The following is a 22,438-nucleotide window of genomic DNA, read 5'->3' as shown; positions in this document are numbered from 1 at the left end:
TTAATAAATAAATAAATCTATTAATGGACTAATGACACCAGAACCCTATACAGACTTCTTTTTTAGACCTTTATTACGAAAATTATAGCTAAAATATTTTATACTATTATTAGTTAGAATAATTATCACCTTTTTGAAAAAAAAACACGATACACAATTTTGGCATGTAATAGGATCACAGATTATGATTTATGATTATTTTTTAATCGCTCAATTCCATGACAGCTGCCGCCATGATTATATTACATTCGAACAATTTAATTATTGAAATAGATAGCCACATATGTCTTCTCTTTATGGCACAGTGGCTGTGGTAATCACCTTTGGTAATCACTAAATTTGACGTTTAGGCTATACACATATTTTTGACAGGCGGCTTTTTTCGTCTAAAAATTTTAAATATTTTTTTTTCTCAAAAACGGTTAATGTTAGGTATAGAGTGTTTAATATCAAAATTCATAAAATTTTACAGAGAATTTAAGTATGTAATAAAAAATAGGGGCACCCATTTAAAATAAGAAAGTTGCTGTCAACTTCCGGTATTTCCGCAAGTGCCGCCATATTAAAAATATTTTTAATCGATAGATCTCGTTGTAAAACAATCATGTATAAAAATCTGCGATCTAGATAATGTAGTTTAGGAAAACTTCTATAATGCACGCTCAGCTTGGGACACCCTGTATAATCACATACAAGATATTACTTTTAAATTCTTTTATATTATTTGGAACGTTTCAAATTGTTTAAAAAATTATTTGTGGCGTTTGAAAAAAAATAGCATGTTCTATTCGGAGTAAAAATGACTTATTTTGGCTCGCCTGTATGTAGAACAACCTGTACGCCTTGCCACAAAAGTGTAATTTTTACTACTAATAAAACAATATACTATTTTTTTGAAAATTTTCAATGTAAAATAACTTGGTTATTTTGGACTTTTTTTATAACACTATAAAATAGCACATATAGCTGCCATTTTCATGTACATACATATTATATACCAATTACTTTGGTAATTCAAGGTTACTGGGGGGATATTCAATAGGAAAAATGTAATATCAGCGAGTTTCTGGACAGTTTAAAGGACGTACATTTTTTATGAGCTCGAGAAATTGACTTTTTGTGTTGTTTCCAATTATAGATATTCCACGAAATATTATTAAGGGTTATTACGACGACTTTAAACTTGAATATCATGTACGAAACAAAAATATAGGTTAAACTAGACACGTGAGTTATGAAGTTATGACATTATACCTATATATTTTTCTACAGTCAGATAGTTGAATCGATTTTTTTACTTATAGCAATGTTATGCCAAAATTCTGACTTCATATCAAATATCACAGGTAGGGGTATATAGATTTTCAGATAAATAGTTTTAAGTCGACAGGCTGGTTATGAATGGGCTGTAATTTATCTTTATAATTTCGATTTTTACTATGAAGAAGCAAAATGAAATAATGATTTTTATCTCAAGATTGTCTTAGTGGAGTTAGCGATTGTTAAATAGAGGTTCTAAGATTATTATAAAGCTTATGAATGATCTTTTACAAAGCTATATACAGGGTGCTACAAATTCGGGGTACGAGCATTGGTATTTCGGTAACCATAATAGATACGAAGATGGTTAAATTGGGGCATAGTTGCGCAACAACCAAACCAAGAAGCCATCAAAAAAGATTTAAAAATTTTAAGGACTGCTGAGTTTTTTGGAAAAAACGGATTTTTTTGAAAATCAAATTTTTTTTTTCCTGTCGTTACCTTTTAGAAAATAAAAATAAACTAATCGCACATTCTCATAGCCACTTCACTAGGGCTATCTGATAGTATTTTTAGATTTTTAAATTAGCTGATAATTTGTGAGATACAGAGACCAACTTAATTTTTTTAAATACGGACCTGCATTTTTTATTTCAGATTTTAAAAGAATTCGTTCTCCTGAGTACAGTGATATGCCACTATTCACCATTGCCACACTTCAAATGCAATAAAAAAATTAAAAATAATATAAATATAATATAAACAATCAAATAATTTCCCCGGAAGATGGATTGGAAATGGAAGAGTAGTATAATTGGTAGCGAGGTTCCTGGACCTGTCGCTAAGGAGTGGGGGGGGGGCATTACTTGACATCATTTGTAATAGAGAAATCAATATTTTTCAACATTTACAATAAAGAGTACAAAATGCATTCGGAAGTATAAGAAAAAGATATGTTCAAAGAGCTATAAATAAAATAGAACGAATAATAAATTTATGCAATAGGAAGGAGGGAGAATGGTAACCCTTTCGAACATGTAGAGCATTAGAAACTAGTTTGTAAAAGTTGATTTATTTATAATAACTACGATTAATATTATGCTCAGATTTCAAATTCCACAATAAAAAAAGTTAAAAATAATATCTTTAAATTACTGACCTGGATATTATTTATTTGAATCTTTCAACTGGTTCGATTTCCTTATTCAATATTAATCAGCGCTGATCAATATTATTGCAATGAATATAATCAGATTAAATAATTAAAAAAAAAACAGAGTCGGACTTGAAATTATATTAAATATTAATTAAATAGTTTTGTTGTTGTTAAAGTATCCAAAACAAAAAAAAAAGTATAAAGTTTGCATATCATTTACTCAGGAGACCGAGTTCTTTCAAAACCTGAAATAAAAAATGCAGGTCCGTATTTAAATAAAATAAGTTGGTCTCTCTTTCTCACAAATTATCAGCTAATTTGAAAATCTAAAAATACTATCAGATAGCCCTAATAAAGTGGCTACGAAAATGTGGAATTAGTTTTTTGAATTTTTAAAACGTAACGACAGGAAAAAATAAAATTGATTTTCAAAAAAATCCGTCTTTTCCAAAAAACTCAGCAATCCTTGAAATTTTAAGACAGACTTAAAAAAAAATGTGATCCACTCGAGATTTTCTGACGTTTCAAGGGTAGAAGGAAAATACAAAGAAACTATAAAGTTTTATAGAGTATATTATACAGTTTTAGTATATTATACCGGCTAGCATTTCAAGCGTCTAGCCGCTACCGGTAATTGACTGTCCCGTCGCCGTCGACACGAAGTAGAAATGAGTTTTGATTACTTTGGTTTCAACCTTTTTTCTCATGATTTTCTGTTTTTTTTTAATTTTAATACGAGCTTGATTTGCTTTGAATATCTTGATTTTTAAATTGAATGTCAAAGTGGGGGTTTAATAGAAAGAGCTAACAAAGACATTGGGTAAAGGTAAACAGTTACAGTGTTGTTGCTGTTGACAGCTGTTGTATTTCAATATATACCAATATTGTGTGATTTGGTTTGGTCTGGAAAAATCCAAGTAAAGAAGAGTAACATTTTCAACAATGATCTTAATTTATTTCCATTTTCGTAAATAGCCGGAATAATGAAATTGGGTACTTATGTTATTGGCCGGGTATTATCGTAAATCTTAGTATCTTCTTAGATATCAGATGAACAAACAGGTTTTATCTCCGGAAAAGGCACTAGAGAACAGATCCTAAATCTTCGACAGATCATAGACAAAGCCAGAGAATACAACATTGAGATGTACCTGTGCTTTGTGGACTACTCCAAGGCGTTTGATAAGGTAAATGGAATAAACTCTGGACTATTTTACTAGAAATGGGTACTCCACCTCATCTCATTTATTTGGTCAAACAGCTCTATAAGAACAACAGTGGTAAAATCAGAGTTAATAACATGTTGTCGAGTAGTTTCAAAAGTAACGCAGGTGTGAGACAGGGATGTATACTCCCGCCAATCCTGTTTAATATCTACACTGAATATATCATGCGTCGAGTAATAGAAGAATAGAACGGTGGAATATCTGTGGGGGCAGGAGGATAAATTTTTAGAGAAACGCAGATGATACCGTTATTATAGCCGCCAGCAAAGAAGAGTTTTAGAAAGTCATGGCTGTACTGTACTCTATTAGTGAAGAATATGGTTTGGAACTAAATAAACGAAAAACCAGGACGATGATTGTTGACCGACTCCGTAACAGCCAGCCTGGTGTCCGAACCGTTGCTACATACGAAGTTGTGAGTCAATTCATTTATTTAGATTCCATGATAGCAAACTCTGGAGGATGCGAGGCTGAAACCAGGTAGAGTGGCATAGCTATGGTTCCGAAACCTGGACACTGAAGGAAAGTGATAAACAAAGAATAAACGCCTTGGAGATGTGGGTCTATCGATGACTGCTGAAAATACCATCGACGGCTCATCGAACAAACATTTCCATTATTGAAGATCTAAAAATTGAGACACATCTGGTCACAAAACAGCCTGCCCGAAGCTGACATATGACGCAGTGTCGAACAATTTGGTCCTAGGAAGTGCAATCAATACATGATGTCACCATAATCTCACGTAGGTTGAAGGCATGAAGAGAGAGGAGAGATTATCGTAAATGCCCTTTATAAGATATTGCCCGTAAAATATACATAGTTCTTCCACTTCAAAACGGTCAAAACCAGGTCAAAACTCTAACATATATGGTTTTCCAATGTGATGTCTTGGAATAATGTATTCTATTTCTCCATATTCTCATTCAACTTGGTATTTTAACTTTTAATAATACACGTAAACACCAAACAAATATCAATAATGAAAATTCTAATAAGGTGATATCCTCAAAAGGGAATAATGAATTATACAGACTGTGTAGTGTTAAAAAGGGTTATTGCCCCACTTACAAAACAACCAGTCCTATTGTTGTATTGTCCAATAAACAACTTGTTACCCTAAGAATATCTGGAACAAGTCGTTCTAAGTGTATTGTACTTTCCGGTTTATTTAAAGAAATGGTATTTCTTTGTTTTCTTGTTTCTCACACCTGTCGGTAAAAAATAAGTAATTTTATTAAGTAGCTAGAGGGTTAATACACAAGGTTATAATAATTAATTATTATAATTTTATTGACTGAAATATTTTTTATTTGATTGGTTATTAACCTATTCTGATAAACTCTATTATAATAAAATAGGAAGTTAATAAAAAAGTACGCATAGGTCATACATTTACTTCATAATGACCTATTAGAACATTGTTATAATGAAATGACAAACTAATAGAACATTTAGTAATTAACGGGTATTATGCAAATGCTAATTTTGATTTATTATTATTTATTAATTTTATAAGTAATTTTTTTTCTGTTAGTGAAAAATAAGAGTTTTTATTAATAATTGCAATATATTTTGAAAAGAAAACTATTTTAGGGTCATTGTTTTTATTTAAGGAAATTTGTCATGAAAGGGAATAGAATATGGAAGCAATTTATTTTATGTTTACAGTAAATATGTATACATATTTACTGGTAATAGATAAGAAATAATCAAATTATTTATTTATTTATACCGAATAGAAAAGTACGAAAATCAATATTCAAGACATTTTTTTAGAGAAGTATATTAATAATTTGTATGTTCCCTTTCTACTGAGCTGTACGTTGAGGAGACAGTGTCTGTGTGAAACCCCGTGACAATTCGAAAATTGTTTTTACTGAAATCAAGAAAAATCTTTGATTTTTCTCGGTCGTAGTTTCTTAGGAACTTGTTCAAGTGTCTTATACCGTTGCAGGATTGCCATTCCACGTTACGGATGGAATCCAGGTTACAGATGGATTTTCAGGTTCTTCAGTTCCGCTTTAAGTTGGTTTCCGTTTGGAATGCTTGAAGTGTTCGCCCCTTCTCTAGCTAGATTATTTGTTTTTTCATTGTCTTCTATCCCTTGGTGCGCATTTTGGTCAAGCAACCAAACCAAACCAAACCCAACCAACCAACCCAGGAAAACTTTATTTTCTTTACCTAATTTGTTCAGCTTCTCTTGGCATAATTTGACCAACTTCGAATTGATGGTTACTGAGTTGATCGTTTTTAATGCTGCTTGGCTCTCAGATAAGATGGATATTTCCTGTTTTTGATAGTTTCTTACTAAGATAAATTGTACGCATCTTTAATAGCATAGATTTTTCCCTGAAGGATACTGGGTAGGTGCCTATTGGTTCGGAATATTTAGTTTTCGGCTCAAATACTCCTATCCCTGTCCCTGCTTTGGTTTTGGAAGCTTCAGTATACCACGTTATGGTATGATCTTTTACATGCTGATTAAACGTTTCTCTTCTCCAATCCTGTTTATTGCTCAATACTACAGTGAAGTGTTTTTGAAAGTTGTAAATTCTTGGTATGTCACTCATTGGGTCTCACTAGGAGTTGGAGGAGTGAAATTTTCTTTTTGAGGGTGTTCCAACCCCTGGCCTGAAAATTCTCCTAATACCGAATCCGTCAATGGCCATTCTAATTGTTGTCGCATTGGCATACCTATCGACGACAATGTGCAGTAGTGTTAGGTCTAGGATTGCTGTACGTTACTCTAGTTTTGTGTACCAAGCAACTATTTGCTTGGTACACAACTAGTTACTTGATAACATAGGTAATCATAAGTCTTACTATCATGGTATACATCCAGCGCAAAATGTTAGGGGCACAGCCCCATCTATTTTCCGCCAGTTCTCTGCATATCATGAGAACCTTTGTGGCTTTACTGATAATGTTCTTAATATGCTTGTTCCAGGAGGAGGTTACTGTCCAGGGTTGATAATTGTTGTCATTTGTTTCCTATATATATTTTATTATATTTCAATATGTTTGTAGATTTGAATATGCTAGTTTCTCACTATTTTCCGTTGAATTTCTGTACTGTAATGTCTACTATGTCACTGATCATGTCAATAGACATCATTTTTATTATTATGCGTGCGTGATGTCAGCTGACACTTGCAAAAGATGCAGAAGTTCCAAAGCTAATTTATTTAAAAATTTATTTTTTTATATTTTTTCTGTGATTTTTTCCAAGGTATTTTAATAGTTATTCTGCTATTCGAGATGGAGACGAATCCAACAAATCTGATATCATTAAAATCGATCAAGCCGTTCTTGAGTTATAATGGTGTAACTAACCAGACTTTGTTTTATTTAGATTCATACAAGAAAAAAATAAAAACATGTGTTCATTATTAATATCCTGCTACTTTACCTACTATAGTGAAAGGCTTTGACATGGCTGACATGTATTTATTATTTTCCTTAACAGGTTGTATTGTTACAACGAACTTTTTATAACAAACAAATTATACGAAGAAACAGATGTTAATAACAAATATTCGTACGAATTTATGTGTTATCAATGCGTTCCTAAAGTGAAAATTAACTACGAGGATTTATACAGCGTGAATTGCCTTGAAGACATCATTAATCATAGACGGACGTGTATAACGTATAGAAAACTTATAGAACACACTTTTTTAGCATTTCTATAGTGTGCGAATTATCGATCAATAAAATTCGTTTTTTAAGAATCTAGGTGCAATAAAATAGCTGAATTTAACACAGTTTTCAGGATTTTAACGTTTAAAATAAAGTATCATATCTACATTGATATACATACGTATTATTTACATAACTTTTCTAAATGTAATTAAAATGATATAATGTACAGGGTGTCCCATTTTAGTTGAAATAATATGTTTATGTATGTCCGTTATTCGTGAAGATAGAAGGGTGCTGTTCGCACAAACCTGTACCAATTTTTTGTCAAACGGAAGATGCTGTCAACAAAATTTTCATAGCCCTCTTCGTTTCTGAGCTACAGGGTCTTTTCGAAAATTTTGCAATTTGGGACAACCCCCGTGTTATCTCTGTTATTATGCATGATATCGAGAAGGTGAAAACTGATTCTTGTAGAACTTTTTACGTAGAATACAGTCTGTATTTCTACAAAAAAATATTTTTGAAAATATGAACTAAAGTTATGTTTTTTCAAATGGATCACCCTGTATATTTATAAATCATATGATCCGCTTTACTATATATGAGCTTCTCAAAAATGTATACCACTCTATATTTATTTTTACTATTTACTGCAATATTTAAAATATATCATTTTCTGATTAGTAGGACGTGATAAATAACAAAAATCGAAATGGTATTTACTAAAATAGTCATACACATATTAACATTTTATTTGGAATTTTACTTTTGAACTGTACCACTGAATCTCTCAATATATTTTTCTTTTTTTTTATAACGGAATGGGTTTGCAAATATCTAAAAGCTTGCATTATTAAAGCATTTTTCAGGTGTTCCACATTGTATTAGTGGCCAGGATATATTTCATATTTCAAAAATCCCCAAAATCAGAAATCGAGAACGGACAAATCCGGGAATCAGAGGGAGGCTAGCATATGGGTCCATTGGTTCCAATTCATTGATTTGAGAAATAATAATTTAACAAAATTCTAATATTTTCGTTGTAAGTTAAGTCGTGAGGGGGAGCCCCTCTCTTACTGAAAGTATAGTTTACGTAAATTAGCTAAAGGAATATTTAAAAGTTCCGATACGATAGCTTCCAAGATTTACAAATAGCGGTACAGAGTTAAGTTTTCCTAATATATAAATAATTTATTAGTGGCTCTCAAAATAAAAGAAGAGACAGATAGCAGTATACTTTTAAATACTTTTAATAATTATTCAGTTTTTTTATTGTCAATCATGGCCTACTAATAAATATGATCTATGATCTTTTAATATATTTTTTTAAATATTGCAGTAAATAGTAAAAATAAATATAGAGTGATATATAGTTTTGAGAAGCTTATGGCAAGCCAGCTCATATAATTTATAAATATAAAGGGTGTTCCATTTAAGAAAACATAACTTTAGTTCATATCTTAAAAATATTCTTTTCGTAGAATAACAAACTACCCCACTGTATTCTACGTAAAAGTTCTACAATAAACAGTTTTTATCTTCTTGATACCTTTAACAATAACAGAGATACAGGGGGTGTCCCAAATTGCAACATTTTTAAAAAGAAACGAAGAGGGCTATGAAAATTTTGTTTACGGCATCTTCCGTTTGACAAAAAAGTGAGACAGGTTTGAGCAAACCGCACCCTTCTATCTTCACGAATAACGGAGATAGCGTACGATTTTCCAAGTCAGACTGTTACGTCATAATTTTTGGTGCCATATTGGTTTTCACGTATTTCTTAAGTTGGTCCATGAGTTGTAAACATTTAAGGTGCTATCGCTATTAGAAGGGAGCTTATTGTATTCATGTTGTACATAAATCTATAAACCTTTCCTATCTAACAAGCCGCATAAAACGAGGGATTCCTATACATTTTATTTATATAACTTTTCTTAATTCTATTGGTATATTTTTAATAAAAATGATATAATGAAGTGATTAGGAGTCCGTTAAACCAGGAAATATAATAATGTTCTCGCAATTTTTATGTATAATAGCGAATCTATTATGTTGTTCGGTAGCAATATGTCGAAAGGAAATACGTGCTTATTCCAATAAATAATGTAAAAAAAGTTGAGAGAAAAATGCCGTTTAATATATATGGAGCTTTATTGGTTTTCGATTTTATATAGGCCAATTCTTATTGACATTGTTAACGATGGTTTAAATGTAACTGTTTCTTTATTTAGCGTTTAAAAATTGATAGCGATGAAATACTATTGGGACATTTTTTTTATTGAAATATAATAGGTAATATTTTTTATTCTGATACTTTTCTATTGGTTTGTAATAAAAGAAAATTTTGGAAATTATATTTTGGGAAATATAATTAAAGAAATATTTCCTTCGAAATTTTCTTTTCCAGCCGGTTTTGAATATTTTATAGTTTTCATTATGTTTATTTAAGCTTTTAGTTTCTGTTCTTTAACTAAAAAAACTTTAACATATTTTTTTTAAGTTTAACGCAAATAAATATTTTCTGAAGCTCATTCAGACTTTTTTATATCAAAATTACATAGTGCCTCAGTACTATTCTTGAGAATTATGTATTATTTTTTTTCTTGTCCCACCTGCGTCTGTTATTGGTTGACTCAAAATCTGGTCACTTTAGAGATAGATAGATAACTCATTTTAATTTAAATTATTAGAACTAAATATTTTTCTTGATCTTAATTTATTCATCATAATTCATCCAAATATAACATAAATAAAATAATAAATAACACTTTATTGTACAAGAAGCCAAAATAGCTTCATCGACAAAGCATTTACAAAACCAACAAAAGCACACAAAATATACAAATAATAAAAAATATCATACAATTCAAAAAAAAGTACGTCATTAAAATTACAAATAGAACATACATGGACATTGCAGAACACAATAAAAAGCGTATCAATAAAATTTTACAATAGGAAAATTGTAAATGGATATAATCATTTAAGAGTTATATACTAGACTTTTAACCAGTGTGTGAGATGATTAACATGTTAAAATTCAAAATTGTTCATGATTAAACATCAACAAAAAAGTTTACCGCATGTAAGGGCTCTCTCCAGTAAGTATGATTTCAGAGCTTGATATTCAAAGGCAGATGATTGTACATTTTTTTGGCACTGTACTGTATCGAGCCTTGAACTAGTTCTGAGCTCGGGGTTGGCAGATAACGATCGTGCTCCGCATTCCTAAGTGGATAGGTGTGAGATGGTCTTTCAGGAATAGCAGATATGTGCTTGCAGATTAAGCAAACTGATTCAAAAATGAATAAAGAAGGAAGAGTCAGTATTTTGAAATGTTTAAAGAAATTCTAGCAGTGACTTCTACTGTTTAGTCTCAATAAATATCGAGCTCTCTTTTGAAGTTTGAAAATACTATCAAATTTTATTGCGCAGCAAGTACCCCAGAATGGAAGGGCATAACGAAGATGTGACTTAAAAAGGGCATATATCTACCGTATGATCAAAATTTCGTTGCTTCTCTATAAGCATTCTTTGACCAACTTCGAATTGATGGTGCAAATTGTTGTACCATTGTTGTTTCCGAGAGTTCCTATCTAAGACAAGTTTTACGCATCTTTCGATAGCGTAGATTTCTGCATGAAGGATGCTGGGGCAGGTGCCCATTGGTTTGGAGTATTTCGTTTTCGGTCCAAATACTCCTATCTCTGTTTCTGCCTTGGTTATAGAAGCAGTAGTATATACCACGATATGATCTTTTACCTGCTGAGCAAACGTTTCTCTCTTCTCAATTCTTTTTATTACTCAATACTACAGTGAGGCATTTCTCAAAGTTATACATTCTTCGTATGCCATCCACTGGGAGTTGAAAGAATGGAATTTTTCTTTTGAGAGTGTTCCAAGTTCCAAGCTCCTGAGCTGACAATTCTCCCAGTACTGTTTCCGTCAATGACCATTCTAAACATTGGTCACAATGGCATATATACCGATGACAATATGCAGCGGTGTTAGGTCTATAATGACCTCCATTGCTCCTGTGATGCAGATGCATGCCAGTCTCTGCATATTATACAAGTTTTGCTTTACTGTACGTTGCTCTAATTTTGTATACCAAGCAACTGCTCTATAAGTAATCATGAGTCTTATTATCGTGATATACATCCAACGCAAAAATGTTAGGGGCGCAGCCCCTTCTATTTCCCAAGAGTCTTCTGCATATCATGAGACCTTTTGTGTCTTAGCTGGTAGGTAATGTTCTTAATATGCCTGTTCCATAGAAATTTACTATCCAGACTTATTTAAACATATTTGACTTCCTGTGATAGCAGTATTTCTTGTCCATCTAGTTGGATTTTTTTCAAGTTTTTCAGACCTTGCTTTCTGGTAAATGGCATCGCGGTTTAGTCCATCTTGGAGTCCTCTTTGGATAATATTACACAATTTGATAGTTTAGAAATTCTACTGTCTATTCTGTCTTGTTGGCAATGGTTTATAATACCGTTTGATAACAAAAACGACGTCAAAGACGGCTGGGAATGATAATTTTGACGAGATCAATCCCTTGACGTCCTGTACTAAAAATTGACATAAAACGAAATTAACACGAATTATTGAAAGATTAAAAAAATATATCTGTTTCCAAAAACAGATATCTTTTTTTTTCCTCGAATTTTAAAGTACACCGTTTACAACCCTTTTAAGGCCAACTGGCAGTAAGCACCAATAAGAAATTAAGAAGAGCACGGGCGAAGTAAATGACGTCCAGGACTTGACCTCGCCATAATTATCATGGATCGTCATTCTCCAGCCGTCTTTGACGCCGTTTATTTTCCATCGCTTAGTAGATGTTATCAAAGCACCCTGTTTTGGACGATGATAAATAAGCAATTATTACAGTGACAAATGACTTTGAATCAAGTTTTTTATAACATTGTTGGTATTATATTTTGAGATACCTATTTCATGACAAAAAAATTACGAATAAAAAAAAATAATAGTAAAAGCCAATAAGATAATAAATGTGACAAAAAGTCGATATAAATTATATATAGACTGTCTGTCAAAGAACAAATTATAGTAATACAGCTTTGGTAAAACTAAAAGAACTGGATTATCCATTAGTACAATTAAGGAGTAAGTATGTCAGTATGTGTTTTTCCATGATGTTTATGTTTCTAGATCCGGAAGTATAGAAAGGCTAGACGAAGATAATAATTTACGGAGAATAATTACAAGCTACAATCAGGACGGGGACAACATTAATGTGGTAGTAAGGTAAGGCAAATTAACTAATGTTTTTTTATATATCATCAAATATCAAATCATCGATTTATGAAAACATAATTAACCTTTATGATGGTTCTATGTAATGATATACTAATTAATGATACATATAACATTTCTATTTAAATTCAAGCTTATTTTAAATAAAAAAAATAATATATTACAACAAAAAAAAATGAACATAGGATAAAATTGTCAATTGTCAGTCATAAAATCGTATTCAATAATCAGTTAGATATTTTTAATGACTTACTCCATGACTTACTCTGTAATAAAACTTCAAGTAAAACTGTTATTTATAAGTGACAGTAATTGATTAGTATAACTGTCAATATGTATATAAAAAAAAACTGAATATATTTTATTAAGCAAACATATTTAATCACAAGGAGATCACTATATAAAAATGTTCACTATGTCTTCATCTCTATCTATAATCGTGTAACAACAATAAGCATTAAAAAGGAATAAAAAATCAGTATTTCTGCAATCCACAACACTGACGACTCTACAACAAAAACTGTCATCCATATTGCCAAAACTGCCTTATTTTTTGGAGCAATTATTGTCAGATTGGAAGAATTTTGTGACGTAGAGATATAAATATCAGAGGTAACTGTTAGCTGACTTGTATTTCACATGATTTCATACCTGTTATTTTCTAAAACAATGATTGCGAGCTTTGTAAAATTTTGTTTTACTGTAATACATGAATCACAATGGCGCAGTGTTATATTCGTAGCTGTTAATTTTTTAAACCAACAACTGCTACAAACTGTTATTTATAAAATCAGATCGTTAAATAACAATCCATCTCTAGAAGGAAGTCCAATTCTATGTTATGTATGTCTATGCACTACTATCATAGGTATTTTAATTTCTATCCTATTTTTTATTTGATTTTATACCTGTTATTTCTTCGTACAACAACTGTTGCGAGTTTGGTAAATTTTCATGGCGTAATGATGTCAGCTCTGGCTGTTCGATTAGTATTATTTTCATACCTGTTATGTTTTTGGAAATATCAATTCTTATAAGATCTGATATTTATGAATAATAATCGTAAATTAACAGATCATTTAACAGTAACTAAATATAGTTATTTCTATCCAAAATACATGTATAAAAGATCTGATGCGAGGACCTCAATGGTGAAGAGGATATATTATGCTTAGAAAGTGGCAAGTAATGCGGAAATATTTTGCCATATATTGAATAAGTTGTGATTTTTGTGACATCATTTTTATAAGTTAATTGTCATAGAATAAGTGGAATATATTAGGTATATATATTAACTTGGAGGACAGCTATAGACACTCGGCAGAAATGAGAAAATACTGTTGTTATGTTAAATTATATGCAAATGCTTAGAATAAATAGTCTTATTGAACTATAATTTCTTCCAGGGTAAGACCACTTAGTAAGAAAGAAATAAAAAGCGTGGACAATAATGTGGTACAATTTCCAGGCAATGGACAAATTTTGGTAGGTAAAAATATCATACGATCGAAGGAAAAACGGTGTTAAACTAGCTTAGAAACGAAGGTAACTCTCGAAGCCAACTTGACGCCATTTTTTTTTCGATCATACTGTACTATGACGTATGTATGTAATTTAATACGGTAATTTATTGTTTTTCATAGATTACTGATGTACCGGGTGGTTCAGGAGGCGGGCTCAAAACGAAATTATTTTCATACAACGTTGTTTTTGAACCGGCAGCTACTCAAGAAGATGTGTTGCAATATTCTGGTAAGAACTGATAGTAAATACTCGCAGTATTCTGATAAAAGAGAGAAGAAAATGTATAAACAGGAATTTTATTTTACAAAATTAATAAATTTATTAAAAATACATATATATTGTATTTTTTAAGTCAAAATGAATTTTGGGTGTAAATTTGTAGAAATTGTTTTGAATTTGTAGAATATTATTTTGGCATGTGTTTCTATTTTTTGTATTTTTTTTTGAACCAATAGACTGATATAAACGGCTTTTGTATTCTTCTGAAGGGTTTTTAGTATTTTATGTGTTATAATTTAATAAATATTAAATAGTTAGTTTGGTCAATTTTACTATATCGTTTAGTATTTGAATTATCGCTCGTTGTAGTCAAAATTTTATAAATAATGGGGGTTCAAACAGGAAAATAAGATAACAAATAGGAAAATTTTATTTGTAAATTTTCAATCGGCGAAATAGAATAAGAAATATCTGCACAATATCTGCACATGCCCCGTGCGCTGAAGTATGGTAAAAATTGACTATAATGATTATAGTAATTTTAGTATTACAGTTTTTCTGTTTCCTCTTCTTTACTTTATTAGCCTAATTAATATTACGCGATATTTTCAAGAATAACTAAAGATGACCGCCAAGAAACTTTATAATCCATCTGCCTATATAGACCCAAGTGCGAACATGGCGGCTATCATGATTAGAATTTCTAGATACGTTTATGCTCGTTCTCCCTATCTCTGTATCTCAAACACAACTCAAAGCTGTATCTCAACGTTAAATGCAATGACTAAAGAATATAAGGACACGTAACGCCCATATACGGGCTGCAGCAGAATTTGTGACCTTAGAGGCCATTCTTTTGATGGCAAATAATGAGTCATCATTTGGTCACCAGCGACAATTTTAGCGATTTTTAATAATTTGTGTGTAGTAAACTTTGTACAAACTTTACTACAATGGTGATTAGTTGTTCAGCTCTCAAGTGTAAAAGCAGCAGCGATAAGAGTCAGGAGTTACGTTTCATAGGTAAATAAACAGTCCACTCCAACAACATCTATATGTACTTGATATGTGTTATACGTCGATACTAGTTTTGTACCTTTTGTTAACATTTTAATAGGTTTTTTTCGTAATTAATTAGTATGATACACCATAGGCGTAGTCAAAACAATTATCAAAAAATATAAATATTGTTTCAAACAGCTAGGTTAAGAAAAATATGTGCCACGGCACTGTTTGGTGACATCGGCACAATTTGCTCTCGGGTATTATTTGTCTTTGGATTCTTTAGTCATTGGTTAAATGGCTCAGCAGCTGATGCGGCTTATACCGAGTGTTTCTCAAAAGCGGTTCACCCCTATAACTTTTGTATTATTTATACAAACAAACGAGATTTGGTATGGTAGTATATAACAAAAATTAAGATTCATTGGCGTATTCAATTGATTTTGTTCACTTACTGTTTCACCGGAAATGACTACAATTTTTATTTTTTAAATGGCACCCTCGGTATTTTTTTACTTTATTCGATAAAAAATGACACTCTAAATAGAATGACATACCATATGCCAAGTTTTGACATTGTCGCTTAAAAAATCGAATTTTAAATTTCAATCTCTAGTGCCTTGCCTGTGTTAAAAACACTAGGGAGAGCGCCCACCAAAGTGACCTCGCATATGACGTTGCACATACATGACAATGATATGGCAATAGCGTTGCATGATTCTTCAGGAAGCGCACATATAAGTGATGGGGCAGTGACGTAAACATGTCGTCCTCAGATAATGAAGATTTGTTAGCAGTTGTAAACCTAATTAATATGAACCTAAATTATCCAAACACCCCTTTCGCAAAAAGAGACAAAGGAACAGTGGATTCAGTGTTTTTAAGGAATTGAATATCTATCCTGAAAGATTTCGAGCATTTTATAGAATGAAAAAAGAAACCTTTGATGTGCTAGTTAGAAAAGTTGATCCCGTGCTAAGTTTTGTTTATTCCTGTTGGAATAATCGGCACGAGTGTGGTCATAAATGCATGGTTTAGTCTCAATCAGTGATACAAAACGTATATTGAAGTCCGGATCGTCCTCCATTTTTGCCATATTCGTGTAACGTGTTAATAGCACGTGGCAAAAAGTAGAACTAGTTCTAGTTTTGAAAAAACGGTTCTATTTTTGCCACAATGCCACTGCATGGCATGCTACAACAACAAATGACACGTTTCTGACAGCGCTACTCAGTGTTCGCTGACACACTTATTATCGTTTGTTCAATTCGACGTAACTTGCTAGATGCATGTTACTTGCATATACGTATAATTTACAAATATACTCAGGGTTCCCTATTTAACCCCGTGTGCAGTTTCTGTGCCGTAAGAAAAAGACAACATAACCCAGCTCCATATTAAAACTGCATAAGTCTATTTCACCCGGATATGGATTAAACTGCGATTGCGCCAAAGTCCGATTGATTGTTGTTTTAGTTCTGTTTGGATTACTTTTTATTTGTGCGCGTAAAAGAGTGATTTTGTTTAGTTTATTGTTTCCAACTATTTGTTGATATTTTTCCAACTCCATGATAATGTGTTATAAATAATAAAAATATAAATAAAATTGAAGGTTAGGTGAAATGTCAGTCAACCACTTCCCTTTAAAAACATCGACCAATGAAAAATTCTTCAGGTGAGGCATGCGCAGTTAAATGAATATCCGGGTGAAATAGACTTATGCAGAATTCCATATTGTTCTTTCACTGTTTGGGCTTCACTTTTTGGAGATTAGGCTGAGTATATTTGTAAATAATACGTATATGGTTACTTGCCAGATTACGTGCCACGTCAGATGCTACGTCACTTTGGTGGGCGCTCTCACTAATTTGGTACCACAAACTTGGTATATCGAGTTAAATAATTGTCTTTATGAACCGCATGTTACAATTTCAAATAAACCATATGCAAAAATATCAAAAGTTGATATATGATACGTCATTCTGTTCAGAGTGTCATTTTCTATCAAATAAAGTAAAAAAATACCGAGGATGTCATTTAAAAATCAAAAGTTGTAGTAATTTCCGGTGAAACAGGAAGTGACCGAAAACAATTGAATACGTCAATCAATCCTGACTTATGTCATATACTAAAATTTACTAACGTACCAAATTTCATTTTTAATTTAAAAACAAGAAAAAGATAATTGTTAAGCTACTTTTGAGAGACACCCGGTATAAAGTCCTTCCTTCCTTTCTGTAATCTCTGAAATTAATAAATATTTCTGTAGGAATGAAGCGCTTAATAGAAATGGCAGTTGAAGGTTTCCGGTGTACCTGTTTTTGTTATGGTCAGACCGGAAGTGGAAAAACACACACCCTTACTGGACCTCCTGGTTTGGTATTTTTTTATTATGGATGTCGAATAAAAGATTTAATACAATGTGCTGTTTTTTTTAGTTTGGACTGAAGAAAACACCTTATAGTGATGCACACGGTCTAGTGTTTAGATCGTTCATGTACTTATTTCAGAAACTTCAAGAGCAACCTGATAAGCATTTTATTCTTAAGGCTAGTTACTTAGAAATATACAACGAAAAGGTAAGCATACATAAACAAAAATAGTTTTTTTTACGTGTTTTCAAATAAAAATTTTCTACAGAAGGTATTCGTCGTTTTACGCGGCATATTTATGCGCAGTTTCAATTATACCAATTTTTGACACCAGCGACTTATTTTACGCAGTTTTATGTATGTAACTAATATTAACTCAATACGAGAATAAATCAACCAGTTGTCGAGTTGTTACGTTCCGTCGATGAAAAACGCAACAAACAGGGTCCGACAATAGTGAATAATAATATAATAATGAAATAAGGCATGATTCTCCTATGATAAAAAAACTTAGGAATTTTGTTTAAGCGCAAACCTAAAATATGGATTAAGATGTATTTTAGGAAAATATTTTAACTTCTACAGGGTGGCTCAAAAAAGTGTGAGTGGATTACGATGTTTTTTTTAAATGAAACATCTTGTATATTAATGTTTTTCTGTTCACTTTACGTAATCCTGAAATATTATTAAATACGTTTTTTTTAAATGTCAATAACAAAAAAGTGTCTCCTCTTGTAAAGACAATTCGGGACATACTGTATATGTGTTTTCAGAACTGGGTAGATATTTCATTTTTATTTCGATTTTTTCCTAATAATTTCTGAACTAAATTTGGTATTTAAATGAAAATTAGCATCTGGGGTTTTTTTAGTATGAAAAATCTGATTTCGATGTCAATATGACTCATACTTGTAGGGGGCGCAACCTACCGTCAACCGTGGCTACTTTGTCATGTTTTAGTGATATATTCTACTCTACCCATCCTAATTATCAGGACAAATGATTCAAATAAATTTTAATATATCAAAAGGACTATTGCAGATCGAATGGTCATGAAAAAATTTCACATTTGTACCTATTTTTCGAAAAAAAAAATAAAAATTAGGGTGGCAATGTTACCCCGGGTCGGGGGCTACTTTGCCACCTAATGGAAATACGATTTAAATCGCGTTTTCTTCAGTTTTGTGACAAAGTAGCCCCGATATAATGATGGAGATGCAAAATAGTGGGTCGTAGTATTTTGAAAAAAAAGGCAAAAACAAGACTTTTAGTAAAAAATAAACTTTATTTAGGTACTTAGGTTGTTCTGTTTCACGAAATTGTTTACAAAATCTTCCCCTGGATAATTGTCTTTAAACACCGGCACTACTCTACCTTGTTTATCCAAGTATTTTTTTAACTACTGCGCGAACATCCATTTTGGTTAAGGTTAGCAACTTGACCAAGCGTATCTGCAATCACCTGCTGCTCCTGCTGAGATAAAACAGTGGGGCGACCGCATTTTTTATTAAATCTTCCAAGATATCTGTTTACAAGAGTAGACAGTTGGATTTTAAACAAAATTGCCGCCCGTTTTTGGACTTGCCATTTTTAACAGCTGTCAACGCTTTTTCGACGTCCTCTTTGTTATACCCAATTCCGATAATTCTGGGATAATATTAATAATAATTCTGGGATAATATTAATAATTCCCGGCGTTTTCTCATACTTTCTCACCATTTTCTTTAGTTAGTACCTGTAGCAATATAAAAACGGTAACAAAAAAAGAAATAAATAATAAAGAAGAAAATAGAAGGAAAAGACAAAATGGTTCATCCGAGGTGACAAAGTTACCCCGGGACGACAAAGTAGCCCCAGTTGACGGTACATCTTTTTTAACTGATTCGAAGTATAATAACTTTTCATCCGTACCTGTATAAAACTGTTGTGTGAAAAAATATACATTTCATCAATTAATAGTTATTACATCAATTTTTTTTTAAAATATCTCTCTGTGAGCAACCGTTTTCAAGATATTTGGAATGGAAATAGTCAACATAGCTTTTTATTTTCTTGCTAATCATGAATTTTTCAAGAAAAAAATACGAAAAAACAGTTTCTGCAATGTTAAATCTTTGGCACAAAAACATTGCAAATTTATTATTTCAGACTACTATCCAGTCAACATGTATAATTTTTGTCAATTATGACATGTGTTGACTATTTCCCATCTATTTCCATTCCAGATTCAGTTGGTCGCAGCCAGAGAATAGGTCGCAGCGATTTTCACCAAGGCATTTTTTACGTGAAATAAGGCGTAAATGTATCACTCAGTGGTGTAAAACGTGTGTAAAACTCTGATAAAACAGGGATGAAAAGTTATTAATCTTCAAAACAGTAAAAAACATGTAGGTGGCACCCCCTACCTCTTAATACCTAGTAGATTATTTTCTTTTATCTATGCCCCCTACCTCATATTAACATCGAAATCAAATTTCTCATGTTAAAAAAAACCAGATACCAATTTTCATCCACATATCGACATTAGTTCAAAAATTATTTCGAAAAAATCGAAATAAAAATGAAACTTTAACACCCTGTATCTCCGAAACGAAGTATTTTAGGGCATAAGTTCATACGAGCTTTTTAGGACTTATTTTTATGTTTAGAATATGCTGCCGAAGTTTCCGTAATAACAGTTCGGACTACCCTATATATTACGTTTTTAACTACAAATTTAAAAACTGTTCCAAAAATACATCTTTTTATTTAATTCGTCATTTAACTAGATCATCACTTTTGTAAATTACTGCTTATAGAGAAGAAAATCTCATAAGCATCGGTGGTTCAGTGGTAGAATGCTCGCCTGCCACGCGGGCGGCCCGGGTTCGATTCCCGGCCGATGCAAATCTTTTTTATTTTATTACTTAAATTAGTAATCGATAATTTAACAGAAAAAGAGTTAAAAAGCACTAGATTGGCCTTGGAAGTAATATTTTTTCGTAGGTGAGAGCGATAGACCCCAAAAAAATAATTGATGTGTTGTTTACTGGAATATTGCAGGTGATAGACTTATTAAATCCAGGAAGTGCCAGAAAACCTTTAGCTGTTCGGTGGAGTAAAAAAGCAAGAGGTTTCTTTGTAGAAAATTTATTTACCGTTGATTGTGAGGAATTAGACGATTTAATTGCTGTTCTAGAAGAAGGTTTGAGGAACAGATCGGTAGGAAGACACAACATGAACGAATATTCCAGGTATAATTAAGAAATTTAGGTGAAAAACGTAAAAAATGATTATTTTTGCTTAAAGTCGAAGTCACACGATACTGACAGTACACATAACATCGGAACAACCCGCAGAAAATGGTGTTTTTATTTCACGAACTGGAAAAATTAATTTCGTTGACTTGGCAGGAAGTGAAATGACAAAGAAAACTCAGAGTGAAGGAAAAACTTTAGAGGAGGCGAACAATATCAATAAAAGTCTAATGGTTTTAGGTAATATAAGTTTTTCTCGATTTATATATTATAGTTCTTCTCGCGATACTTTTTATTATTTTGCTATTTGACATCGTGGAAAGTAACGCATTTTGTCTCAGGCGAAAATTACCTAAACAGTTGATCACCTCAACAGATAGACTAACCAGGGTTGCCACCCGTCCCGATTTTGTTTGGTTTGGTTGATTTTGTCGGGACAGTCCCGATTTTGATCTAAAAGTCCCCCGTCCCTACTCAAAGTTCTAATGTCCCGATTTTAATTTGTTTAATAGTCACGTTTTTATTAAACAATTTTTTTTTGAATTAAAAGAAGTAGATATTGATACTCAGTTTAATGAATATTCGATAATAAAAACTTGTGTAAAGGAAATTTTCCAAAAAGGATATAAAAAATATAGAAAAAAAATAAAGTATTTTTAAAACTAGAGTAAATTATATGCTTATTTCATTGTTTAAGGTTGTTATTTATACAGGGTGGCGCACCTCATTCGCCTCGGTTGATTATACGAAAACGGAAAGATGTAGAAACTAAATATTTTATAGTTATATGTTGGGAGGTAACTTACACAATTTAAAATTATTTTGAAATGTACAGTGTGTTTCAGAACTAAGATCCATACCAAAGTTATATTTATTCTTATGGAACACCCGGTATTTTATTTCATTTTTGGATTCTTGGGCCCAAAAAGAGGTATTTATTATAAGGGTTAAATATGTTTAAAATCTTTGGTCTTTGAGATATTTAAAGATATTTAAATTTGCACGCTACAATAGAATAGATTATTAACACCCTGTACATTACTTCAGAATTAGTTCTTGTGCTGAGTTTAAAGGTAGAGAAATAAACTTTACAGAAAAATGTTACTCCTTCCTTAAATGTATACAGGGGTATCAGAAATTGCTGGTATATTTTAAATATTTATTTTACATAAAAACTTCGTTATTTCACTTCAAACTTCGTTATTTCACTATGTATTTTTTTAAATAAGTCGAAGCAGATTTAAATGCTGTTTAAACTATATTAGGGTTTCCTATACCCATCAGGCTCAGATTTTGAATAAAAAGCGATTTTTAAACAAAATTGCAATCAAGATGGCTAGTGTTGTCATGGCAAGTTTCTAGTGACAGTTAGTAGCTATTTTCAAAATCAAAATTAGTTTATGGACTAATATTTAAATTTATACCAGTTTACTTTTATTTAATTTACCTACAATAGTTTAATAAATAATATTTATTAAATATGTGTATATTATTCTATCAAGAAAAACGAAGAAG

The 22,438-nt window shown here is 31.7% G+C and overlaps 1 protein-coding gene and 1 non-coding gene across 2 annotated transcripts in view; both read left to right on the top strand.

The window, feature by feature from the left end:
• Positions 1-22,438, top strand: part of LOC115878154 (kinesin-like protein KIF12) — a 48,452-nt gene that overhangs the window by 9,023 nt on the left and 16,991 nt on the right. The window contains 7 exon segments of the mRNA XM_030894536.1: positions 12,466-12,561; positions 13,977-14,055; positions 14,214-14,322; positions 17,585-17,694; positions 17,754-17,894; positions 20,730-20,920; positions 20,976-21,163. Of these exon segments, the coding sequence (XP_030750396.1) occupies positions 12,466-12,561; positions 13,977-14,055; positions 14,214-14,322; positions 17,585-17,694; positions 17,754-17,894; positions 20,730-20,920; positions 20,976-21,163 (914 nt within the window).
• Trnag-gcc lies at positions 20,503-20,573 on the top strand. Its single transcript has one exon. It is a non-coding gene; the product is annotated as a tRNA-Gly (tRNA).

This window comes from Sitophilus oryzae, unplaced genomic scaffold (genome assembly GCF_002938485.1).
Source record: "Sitophilus oryzae breed Bouriz unplaced genomic scaffold, Soryzae_2.0 scaffold_1500_pilon_pilon, whole genome shotgun sequence".
NCBI classification, from domain to species: domain Eukaryota; kingdom Metazoa; phylum Arthropoda; class Insecta; order Coleoptera; family Curculionidae; genus Sitophilus; species Sitophilus oryzae.
This window is presented reverse-complemented; position numbering and strand designations above follow the sequence as displayed.